Genomic DNA, 11813 nt, shown 5'->3' with positions numbered 1-11813 from the left:
CCCCCCCCCCAACCAGGCATCTGGGGTGGCACTAGGGTTAGATAGGGGTGCTTCCTCTGTAGTCCCTGTGGTCCCCAACCCGTGCACACCCCCGAAGGACATGGATGTGTGCAGACGGAAAGCAGGAATCTCCTTTGGGTTAGATAGGGGTGCTCTGGCTGTAGTCCCTGTGGTGTGTGTGTCCCCCCCTTTTTCTCGCCTTCTTTCCCTTCCTTAATCCCCTCACCGCCCCCCCCAGGCATCTGGGGTGGCACTAGGGCTAGATAAGGGGTGCTCCGGCTGTAGTCCCTGTGGTCACACCCCCTTGCACACCCCCGAAGGACATGGATGTGTGCAGCTGGAAAGCAGGAATCTCCCTTGGGTTAGATAGGGGTGCTCTGGCTGTAGTCCCTGTTGTGTACCCCCCTTTGCACACCCCCGAAGGACATGAATGTGTGCAGATGGAAGGAAAGCAGGAATCTCCCTTCTCCCACCGCAGAAAGGCTCATGGGGAGGGGGTGAGAGAGACCCTGGGGGCTGTGGGGCAGGGTGGTGGGACGGGGGAGGCTGTGTCAATGCATCCTCTCTGCTTTCCTGGAGGGGTGGGAAAGTTTTTCAGGCCCTTCTCCTCATCCCGCTCCTTAACTGGAAGGGAATCACCGTTTCCAGGCAGTTCTAGCTGAGGGCTGTCTCCCTCTCCCTGGGCTCTCTTGGTGGCAGCCTGGGGACAGGGGGGGCTGGCAGACAGCAGTGGCCCTTCAGCAGGCACGGGGGGGATGCTTTAGGCTCTTTGGAGACCTCTACTAGGACATTACCCACAATGTTCTGGTGTTGGATGGATTTTACCCTCTCCTGTGGCAGCACAACTGCTGGCATTCACCCTCTTCTTAAAAAAAAGTCCTAAATTAATTGTTATAGCAGCTTAAGGTGCATCCCCCACCAAGGTTACTGTGCTTGTTTTGCCAAATAGCACTTCTGGGCCAGAAAGGAGAAGGGAAGGTGGCACCTGGGAGTCTGCTCTTCCCCCTTTGCCCCTTTTGAAAGAGTTTATCATTTAAAAGCCCACAAATCCCCAGAGACATGGCCTTAGCCTTTCTGCCAGCAGGTACCGTGGGTGATGCCTGGTTCTGGTGTTCACATTGGGTGCAGTGGGGATGATACAAGCACTTTGGCATTTCTGCTCCCCTGGATCAGGCAATTAGTACAGATTTTGCTACTCCACCCCTCTCCTGGTAATCACTTGGGCAGGATAATACATGTCTGCTTTTTAAGCATCACAGAAAATTCAGTCTGTGCTTCCCCTGATCCTTGTGAGACCAAATACTGCCTTTAATATCAGGCAGTTCATTTTCCCCAGGGACAGACTTCTGCCTCCGTACAGAGGAGAGCATGGCAGGTCTGGAAAATGCACAGAACCATCAGCAGACACGAGGAAACCGAGGGAGTTGTTGAAAGTTGTACTGCCTGGGGAGCTAATTAACATTTGTAGATTCGACTTGACTTCTGCAAAGGGAAATCCTATCAAAGAGATAAGCAAATTCAAAAAGAAACAGACAAATTCGCCAAGAACTACTGGCAATTATTTAATTTGGTGGTCCTGCTGGAAGCTCCATCTCAGAAAGTCCTTGGACTTGATTGAGGGGGAAAGCAGGCATGGCTGATTTTGTATACTCTTTCCCAAAACTTTTGCTGTTTGCCATTGTTGGAGAAAAGATACTGGGCTGGATGGACAGTTTAGACCTTCTCATATAATTCTGCTAAGCTAACTCATGCCTCACTCCATGAATTCCTTCACTCTACTGATCTTTTAATGATGTGTACAAAAAACTGACAGAAAGTTATCAAAAAGGACTGCCCAAGCTCTTGTGTGAGTGCCTGGACCCCACAGAGCTTAAAGATACGCTATGGGAATCAGTATCAATGTTTTTTGTTGTTTATCAGCCCGTCCCAGTCACTGATGCACTAACAGCTCCTTTAATTGCATCAAGAACCCTAATGAGCTTTGGGACAGAGCTAGAACGATTGATTGGTGAGAGGGCTTCATGTGGTGTATTCGCCTGTGACAGAAGGCAGGTAGAAGAAGAGTCAGAGGGACATCTGGGCTTCTCCAGTCTCCTGAAAACACAGTCTTGCTGTTTTGCTGCTTTTGATCTCTGCACCTTTGACATTTCCCCATGTGTTGTGGGTTCTCTCTTCTGTGTCAAATTGTGTATTTTATTTCTCCCCCACCGAAAGATCTCCCTTAACGTAACATGAAAAGTGCTCCTTATTCTTAAAAGGATATTTCTTTTAAATTTCAGAATGTAAAGTGGTTGAGGCTGAGAGTCTTTTCTCCTTGTCATTGCATAAATAAGCTCAGGTGATGCTGCCTTTTTAGGTTGGTTTTTTTTTTTTCTTACCAAGGTTTTAGCATTTCTTTGCACGGCCAGCTTCAGAATGTAAAGTGGTTGAGGCTGAGAATCTTTTCTCCTTGTCATTGCATAAATAAGCTCAGGTGATGCTGCCTTTTTAGGTTGGTTTTTTTTTTTTTCTTATCAAGGTTTTAGCATTTCTTTGCACGGCCAGGAACAGGATCATAAACTTCTATGCAAGGGTCTCTCTCTTACCTCTAAGGCACTGCCAGCAGCATTTGTTGGGCAGCCTAGCACCTAACATACCTAAATCAATCTGCATTTTGCCAACTCTTGGGATAAACTTGTGGGCCAGACAGCACTACTTGGGCTAGGGAAGTGGAAAAACGTAGACTGCTGGCCTCTCATCTTCTCAGATTTGCTGCTGACTTGCTGGATGATGTTACGCAGATGGGTTCCAGCCTCTGGGCTGCAGCTGGGTGATCCATACCCTTCCTTTGTGCCCAGACTGGAAGGGTTTGCTGATGGAACTGGGGGGGAACCTGCGGGAAAGGTCGCAATTATGTGGTTTGCATTATTTCACCGTTAAAATCTTTCATCCCTCCCACCTATTTGGAGCCCCCCAGGTGTTTCTGCTTTTGCAAAACCTTCCCTCAAGCTTGTTGATGCCTCGTACCTGACATATTGGAGTTCATCCATGCATTAAAACTCCCAGGGGCCAAACCAAAGTGCCATATGATCCCCTTTTTTCACCCCCCGGGCTGGAAACAGCTCTGTCAGGCAGTGCCCCCCCCTGTAGCCTCTCTGGAAGCGAGCTGACGCCTGCGAGCGGAGCCTCTGACCCTCAGGATACGTCTTTTTTGGCTTTGGCAGCACCGATGTGGCCTCGTTTCCTGCCGGGATGGATCTGCCCTGACTCAGAAAGTGCTTACTCAGCGCTTTGTGGCAGCTGACGCAGCTCAGGCTGCCTTTTCCCGCAGAGCCTGGAGCCCCTCGCTCCCCGGGGGCAGAGTTATTGAAATCAGTTTTTGCTGTCCTGTCCTCCCTGCCTGGATCCTCTTCTTAACCTGTCTTCTTATTAAAAGGTCTCAGCTTCATATAGTGTTGTCATCTGAGGAGCACTGAGAAGGTCCGTTGCAGTTCCAGTTCTGTTCTCCGAAGAGATTAAAATGTCACTTTTAGCTGTCCATGTTTCTGGCAGGAGGTGAGCAGATGTCACGCTAAGATGGATTTCAAAGCCTTTTCAGAGCATTAATATGGCCTGGCTATGCCTTCTCATTAGGTGCCTGTCCCATTTAAGACATTACTGAGGGTGCTGTGCTCTGGGCTACCCGCTGTGCCCCCGTTGATGCCACTCTGCCCGGCTCAGAACGGGCATTGACTCCAGAACCACACGGTCATTGAGAGTTTCCCTGGCCATGCACCACGCCATCCTCTGGTTTGGCCTGTCTGTCTCCCCAGATTAGCATTGCCACCAAGTCTGAGGAAGCACAAGCCTCTCCTGAAGACTGGAGGGACGTGGTTGAGCTCTGAAGTCTCCTGCCTCGTGGGATTTGGTCTGTGCTTTCTGCACACCCCGTGCTGGCAGCGTATTTAAAACTTGGTGTCCAGAATTTATCTCCAGGTCTTCAGCCTGAGAGGTGTTCCACTGCCTCGTTGTCGACAGGATGTGTAGGAACGACTCTACTGGGAAAGCAATGATCCATCTCCAGCTCAGTGTCCTCTTTCTGACTGTGGCTGATGGCAAATCATAAAATCGTAGAATGGTTAGAGTTGGAAGATCATTGAGTTCCAACCCCCTGCCCTGGGCAGGGACACCTCCCACTAGACCAGGTTGTTCAAAGACCCTTCCAGCCTGGCCTTGAACCCCTCCAAGGATGGGGCACGCTTAAAGAAGTGTAGGATGGGCAGGGAAAACACACAATAGTGTGTTCCCAGGAGACATTTCCAGCTTTGCTTTGTAACTCACTGCCTCAGCAAGGTGTTGTATCATCTCAGATCCTCACCAATGGGGCCCGACCACGCTACATGCGCCTTTATCCCTTCATTCTGGGCTAGAGAGACAGAAATTATCAACATATCCCTCCTCCCCATGGTCAAAGTGGCTCCCACATGGATGTGGCCTTGTTAGGATTGAAGCCTGATAATTACAGAGGGAAAACCTTCTGAGGTGAAGCTGATCAGGAAAGAATCACTGAACCTGCCCTGGGACACTCAAACGGCCACTGCTGCTGCCTGGTGCTACATGAGTGATGGCCAAATGAGAAACTGAGGTGCAGGAAGTGAGATTAGATATTAGAAAGTGCTTTCTACCCAAAACGTCAGTTAAGGGCTGGAATAGGGAAGTGAGGGGCCCTCATTATGAGAGGTTTTCAAATTCATTTGTCAGAAGTGGTCTAACTGTAGCTGATAAGCCTTTCAGAAGGATGTTGGACCAGATGTTGGAAGAGATCTGAAGAACTCTTCTAGCTTTATTTTCTTTGATGCTGTTTCATGCTCTCTGTCGTCTCCCTTGGTAGAAATACTAAATCCTTGAACAGGCCACAGAAAAGACATTTAAGCTCTTCATATCCCAAGGAATAACAACATTTTGTCTCCGACCTACTTTGCTTTACTCAGGCACAGCATCTTGCCCTCTTATCTCTGGTTTCTACCATGTGCCCCAAGACTTTCTTCTCTTTCTGCTTTTCTTAAGTTCAGATAATAAATCCTGCGTCTCTGTGTTTTGCATTTTTTTTTAAAACATTCCAGGCTGGAAACGAAGTACCCACACACATACCCACAGTGCAGTTTGTTGTCAGAAAAGCAGGGAATCCTTCCCTAACCTCAGGAATGTCCCTGGAAGACGTGCTTGCCTTTTCCTCTGTTGTCAGGAATGGTGTTGCTACACTTTGGCAGCCGCTAACTTTAAGAAAAGATTCTTTAAACTTAAAAACAGGAGTAAAAACCTACTGTTTCTTAAGAAATTCTCTCAGTAAAGATCTTTACCAGAGACAGTTTCATCAGTAAGCGCCAGTCAAATTTTGTATGCGGTACAGGGTTGAGTAGTGGTCAAACTTGGACCTCTGAGCTTCGGGAGGAGTTAAGGATGAGACAAGTGGTTATATTTCCTGCTGAGTGGTAAAATAAGGGACAAATATCCATCCAAATATCCAGCAGGTCCATGAACTGCTTAAAAAGTTACCTCACTTGTTTTTCTATGATCTCTCTGAAGATTTTTTGGCACAACTTTGAATAAACAAAACATTTGGCTTTCATGTCCTTCAAATATTGAATATTTTAGGATATATTCTTTTTCATGGTGTAAATGAGGATGTACAGTATGTGCCTTTAAGTGAAAAATAGGCTGATAATGTAGCGAGTTCAAGGCATCTCCTTCGCATAGCTGTCAGGTGCCAAATATTATGTGTTCTTCATCTTCTTTCCTTTAAAGGTTACAATAAGGAGCGAAAGAAATGCTGTATCTGTTCTTTTTTAAAGAACAGAAGTTCAGGTGCCATTTGCTAAATGATTCTTTGCAGAGAATACGAGAGAAGCCACATCTCACATACCGTACATACCGTATGCTTGGATGCAGCCTTTAACCAAACAGAGACATTTTTCTTAGCGGTGCTGTGGCCACGTGGATGAGATGCAGCGTTGCCATATCACAAAATGAGCTTGCACTTCTTCTGTCTGAAAATTCACCTCGTATAAACTCTCAAATTTGCACTGCTTACTTATTTAAAAAAAAAAAAATTAAGAAAGAATTTGATCTTTTTTCCTGCTTTCCTCTCCTCACGCGAGAAGGCAATAGACAAAGTTCCTCATGTGTCTGCCAATGCAGAGAGAAGACAACTCCTTCAGCCATGGCCTTAGAAAGGCACCAAATTAGAATTAAGAAAGAATTTGATCTTTTTTCCTGCATTCCTCTCCTTAGGAGAGAAGGCAATAGACAAAGTTCCTCGTGTGTTTGCCAAAGCAGGGAGAAGACAACTCCTTCAGCCACGGACCTTAGAAAGGCACCAAATTAATTGCACTGTTTGATGGAGGAGGGGAGGCCCTGACCCATTAAAATTAGTGATTTTGATGTGGTGAAGTAGCAGCCAGATCCCTTTTGGCCGTGTCCGGTCTGATTTGCTGGCTCCATGGCTACGTTGGACAATAGTCTGTGCAGGGCAGTGGGGACGTGGGCAGAATGACAAGTGAGTGGCCAGGAAATTCCTCTGTGCAAGCACAAAAAGGGGCTTTTCCTCTGCACTTTCTAAATGGCAGAAAACCTGTATGAACGATGCTCTGTGACTCGGGCAAGACAGCTTTGAACTCAAGGATTGTCCCCTGGAAGCATGACAAATGATTTTCCCCACCTGTGAAGGTATTAAAAGCTTATTGTGTTGATTTTAAGGCAGATGTTGGCAAAGCTCCTTGGTGGTGTTTGTTTTTTTTTTTCAAACGGGTGACTAATATTTGCTTCGTTGAGAAAGAAACCTCCTGGTGGAGAGCCTATGCATGGAATATTTCAACTCCAACTTTAAAGTCTGTCAAAAGGTATCAATGATAGGAGTGGAAGGTTTTGGTGGAGATTGCTGATGGAGAATGCCAATAAGCAGTGTCTGGGTGCGACGGTAGAGGTGGTACAGCAATCTGAAACAACGAAATGTGAAATTTTAAAAAGGTCAGACATGAAAAACTTCCGGGGAATTGCCAGCAAAGTTTACGACAGCAATGCTGAGAGCAGCAGCAGAGCTGACAGGAGCCAGATTATGCTGAGAGGCCAATTATTGATGGCTTCGTGTCTGCTGAATCTCAGCGGCTGCAGCAGGATGGGGGCTTTTCCTGCCACTTTGGGATTTGTTGGACAGCAGCTGGGAAAGAAGGGTGTCATTTACTAATTTGGCACCATGGAGTTTTACTACGTCTTTTGAGAAGATGGTCCATGACAATACTTCATCCACTGTTTATTTCTGGAATCTGTCAGGAGAAAATGGGAAGCGGTGGGATGTGAGAGGGTGAAACTTGTCATACTAAGATCAGTGCATCACTTTTAGGTGAAGCACTTCAGGTTCTCCAAAATAATCTTCCCTTGGTCATGGGGAGCATCACTCCTAGGCATAGTCAATACCTCTGCTTTGCATTTTATGGGTCTGTGGGATTATATTTAGAAAAGCAACGCTGTTACGTGGAGCAGCAACTTTATCAAAACATATGTTGGCCACAGCAGATGTTGAGCAAGGGCTTTCCAGTTGGAAGGGTTATTACTGAAGGGTGCAAAATGGATGTTCCATGCTTGGGGTTGACTTCATCAGGCTGATGGAGGGGCTTGGAGGTTTGTGCGTGCCTGAGTGGCTGTGGAGAGGCACAAACAGAAAGGAGAAGACTCAGCTCCTTCTCTGGGACCTACAATCTTCTGGGGAAGTCTGTATCTGAACCTAGGTAACTTCTAAAATTATATAGGATAGGTGGGTGAAAACATCTAAATTCTGCCCAAATGACACATAAGGTACATATCCTGGTTTGGGGTGGAGCACAGCCAACTTTTTCTTCAGTGAGAGTCATTCTTGCTTATACTCGTTGCTGTGGCCACCAGGGCCAGCTGAGTTGGTTGTTTACCCCATGGAGGGGTCCCACCTGTGGGGAGGTGTGGGCAGCTCAGGTGAACCCAAACTGACCAATAGGGTGTTCCATCCCATCTGCCCTGCTCAGTATAACAGCTGAGGGAGCAAAGGGGTCAGGTTGGCTCCTTCCCAAGGGCTCTTCTATAGTGGCTACCTTGATGACTGGTGCCTTGAGGAAGACCCTGTTTGTTTACCTTTGATCCTCATCGAGAGTGTTCTGGAACCCAATTCCTGTTTGTCACCAAGACCAGTCTGGAACTTTCCCAATGCTGCTGGTAAGTTCTCCCTGGAACCTTGATACAGTTTAGTATATATTTTTTTATATATTGCATCTATTTTGTTGTTTTGGTTTTCTTGTTATTATTAGTATTTCATTAAAGTAGTTTAGTTTTTTCCTAAACTCATAAATCCCTTTCTTTCTCTTCTTCCTGTCCTTGGAGCAAGATGTGGGGTAGAGCATGTGGTCATGTCATTGGCCAACCTGGCCCAAACCACAACAGTGTATTAGTACCTTGTTGGATGCCTTGCTGGTGATTCTGCTCTTGAAGTCTGATTTATTTATTTTTTGCACAGCCTTCTCTCTGACTGTCAGTGCAGTCAACAATTTGAAAAGAAAAGCCAGTCCTACAGTAAATGACCACAGTGCTAAATGACCATAACACAAGCCATGGCATATGCAAGTAATTTTCAAAAAAGAGTGTATTTAGACAGTTCTCTGAAGACAAAAAGATTGTAGGGGAAGAAAGGGATGCAGGATACTATCTTTTAAAAGTAATAGCATACAATGCAGGCTCCAAAATGTTCCATAATTGTTTGTGGTACAGCCTCAGGGTAAGGATATATCATCATTAAAGAGAAGTAATTTGAGTGAAGCTGGAGATCGTAACATTCCACTTACCAGTTGCAAATGTGCACTGTCAAAACACAGGTTTCCCATAATACACAGACTTTCTCTGCTTCTTTTGATCTTTTAGGATGTAACAAATATACTTTCCTTCTCTGACACTGAACTGAGGAAAGTAAATAAAATCAAAACCATACTTAAAGCACTGACTCACAGAAAACATTGAGCTTATATATATGTCAAAGGCATATGTTATATTAGTCATTATAATTAAAATAATACACACATCTGTTTTACGATGAAATGTGAGTAATGTGCCACTAATTACTAACATCTGTAGTTCTTTCTAGCTGTGATATTTCCATTTTTAAATGCTGCACGTTCTGTGGATTAATAAAAAGTGCAAAAGCATACTTAACATTTAAATTAAAAAATGATAGTACCCTGAGCTGTACTTTGAGTTTGCTTATATCAGCGTTTATTGTCAGGGACGTCCTGTCTTTCTGTGAATTGTCTGTTTTGCCCCCTACAGCAACCAGAACAGATGTTCAACAACTGGACTAATAATTCTTCCCTACCCTTTCCAGAGAAATGGGCCTAAGCTTGACTCCTCTTGAGGGGCCCTGTGGCCCTCTCTTTCCTGGTGGCCTGTGTCTTGGGGTAATTGTGTCCTTTCAGCACTCTTTGAGAGCTTCCTTATCTCCCGAAAGGTGTCACTCAAGCCTTCTTTGGTTGTTTTGGTCACTCCTTCTCAGATGAGTGCATTGTCTTGATAGACTTACCATGCTACGATGGTTTCCCTTCTTCACCACAATTGTCTTAGACAATTGTTTTGTTTCCAGTTTGTTAGCTGTACATACATCTCATTCTTATAGTTCTTTAATGGGTCTTTCCTTTGACCTATCTTTTCCTTGGTGCTAATATGACTTTTCCTGGCATTACATTGACTTGAGCATCAGAGACAAAATTAGTAAGCATCCCACAGCTGCTGGCCAAACCATGTCTTGTAGCCATGCTGGGCAGACTGCCCCAGAAGCAGCAGTGCTGGTGTTACCATCGTTTAACTCACCAGGCCTTGTTTGCCATCTTCTCAAGAACTATGGCTCTCGCATAGTTTTAAACTCTGGCCAGGGGTTTGGATTCTGAGTCTCGTGCTGTTGTTTTGGACTCTGAGCTCCACGGGCGGTTTCTTCTCTATTTCTTTACTTACAGTGGTTTTTGCACACTATCGTGGTCACAGTATCAGCACAGCCTGCACTCTGTGAGCTTCAGTCAAGTCTGGGTGACTTCCTTTGCTTGGCAGATTCCAGATGTGTTTGCCAGAGTTATTTCTGGGTCTTTCATGAGCTCGCCTCTGACTTCATGTGTGTGTCTTAATGGCTGTGAGGAACTGTTCTCTTATCAGGGACCTGGTTAGATCCCATCCTCCCCAACTCCCTTTCTCCCCCCTCCAGAAAAAATGTTCGTCTTTCAGGTCTTAGATCTGTCACAAACTCTTTTGCATTTTGTATTTTCCATTCCCTGTGCATTAACAAATCTTGATCCATTTTTGTATGGAATTCAGCCCTCCTTAAGTTTCTGCAGTCCATTTTCATTGTCACCGTCTTGGCTGTCTTAATTGAAAAGTATTAAAGACCTCAACTGTTAGACATCCAGCTTTTATCAGAAATAAATTGACAATCTGCCCAGTATTCTGATAGCATTCATTCTTTGTAGCTGTAGAAACTGGGCAGGTCTTCTCTAAGGATTTATTTTTTTCACTAGTAGGGAGTTGACCCCCTCCGTCATTCATTCCTGCAGAACAGTTTTCTGGTTTGATTCTCCCCCAAAACCATACTTTGTCCTGAGATAACGCTGAGTCTGGCAGGCTGTAATGGTGATATCTGAACGTGTTGGCCTTGCTTTGTGTCCATCAAACTGAGTGATTCCTTCTATGTGTCTCCCACTGACACTTTCCAAAGGCACAGCTCTACACACGCTGGGAACACTCCTTTTTTTCCCCTGGACATTTGCCTTTCCTTCTTTTCTGTGCCCCTCGATGGCTTTGAGAAGGAGGAAAATTAAAAGGGCTTAATGCACCCTGCAGCCCAGGGCTGCTAATTCCTCCCAGCTGCCTGCAGAGTGTTAATAGACACTGTACAGACCAAAAAGGGACAGAGGGAATCCGTCCCAATAGTTCTTAAAGCTTCGCCTCTGTTGCTAATGACACCTTTGAGAGCTAATGAAATAGTTTTCAGATATGGGTCTGGGCTCTGCTAATGCTCGTGAGCATAAGAGGAGTTTTGCCTGCTCCAGTGGGAAGTTTACTTGGGCAAAATTCCCACTGAGGTCAGCTGGGCTTTCTCCAGAGCAATCCTTGCCTCATAAATCCCTTAATGGTAATAATTATTGAGTTTGGGGTTGTAGTTAAGTATAGGAATATTTAAAATTTTAAGATACACAGTCTGTGCTCTCCTCCTGTCTGCATTGCTCTTTCCTGCAGTAATTCCATTGCGTTACTCCCAGTTTTGTTTGCTGTATTGTTGAGCTCAGAATAATGCCTCCTGGTAGCACTTGAAATAACTCATGAAAAAGCCTCAGTTTTATACAATTTATTTCAAATATGAATTTATGGCTTTAAACTAGTGAACGGCATGGCATCTAGTGAGTCCTGGAGTATCTTGAACATAAAATAATATTAAGGGAAGTTCTTTTCCCTAAGTGAGGGTGTGATGGCAGAGTGGTTACAACATCTGGCTTTTGGCCAGAGGTATGAGCTCCCTGGTCGTGCTAGTGATGAGTGTTTTCAAGACAAGTAGAGAATCAGATCTTGCTGCTCTGAGGCTTTTCTTGGTCAACTCAGCTGTAAATGGGTACCAGTCATTCCAGCTGAGAGCCAGAAAGGCAGCTGCCTGTGATAAAAACCTTTCTGTTTTCTGAAATGTGGTTTACCACACCGTTGGGGTGTATTGGTGGTGCCAGCCCGAGGGGCTCAAGTGGCTTGTCTTAAATTGTGGCCATTTTCCTCCCACTTCTGCTGTCAGGTGTGTATTTCAAATGTAAGCA

The 11813-nt window shown here is 45.4% G+C and overlaps 1 protein-coding gene across 1 annotated transcript in view; it reads right to left on the bottom strand.

Annotated features, from left to right (window-relative positions):
• VSTM4 (V-set and transmembrane domain containing 4) overlaps positions 1-5888 on the bottom strand; it is a 41038-nt gene extending 35150 nt beyond the window's left edge. Inside the window, exon 1 of the mRNA XM_014958056.1 lies at positions 5882-5888. Within this exon, the coding sequence (XP_014813542.1) occupies positions 5882-5888 (7 nt within the window). The remainder of the gene's footprint in view (positions 1-5881) is intronic.
• Positions 5889-11813: the final 5925 nt, after the last annotated feature.

This window comes from Calidris pugnax, unplaced genomic scaffold (genome assembly GCF_001431845.1).
Source record: "Calidris pugnax isolate Ruff unplaced genomic scaffold, ASM143184v1 scaffold352, whole genome shotgun sequence".
Lineage (NCBI taxonomy): Eukaryota > Metazoa > Chordata > Aves > Charadriiformes > Scolopacidae > Calidris > Calidris pugnax.
The sequence above is the reverse complement of the archived record's forward strand: the minus strand, read 5'-3'. Positions and strand labels throughout refer to the sequence as shown.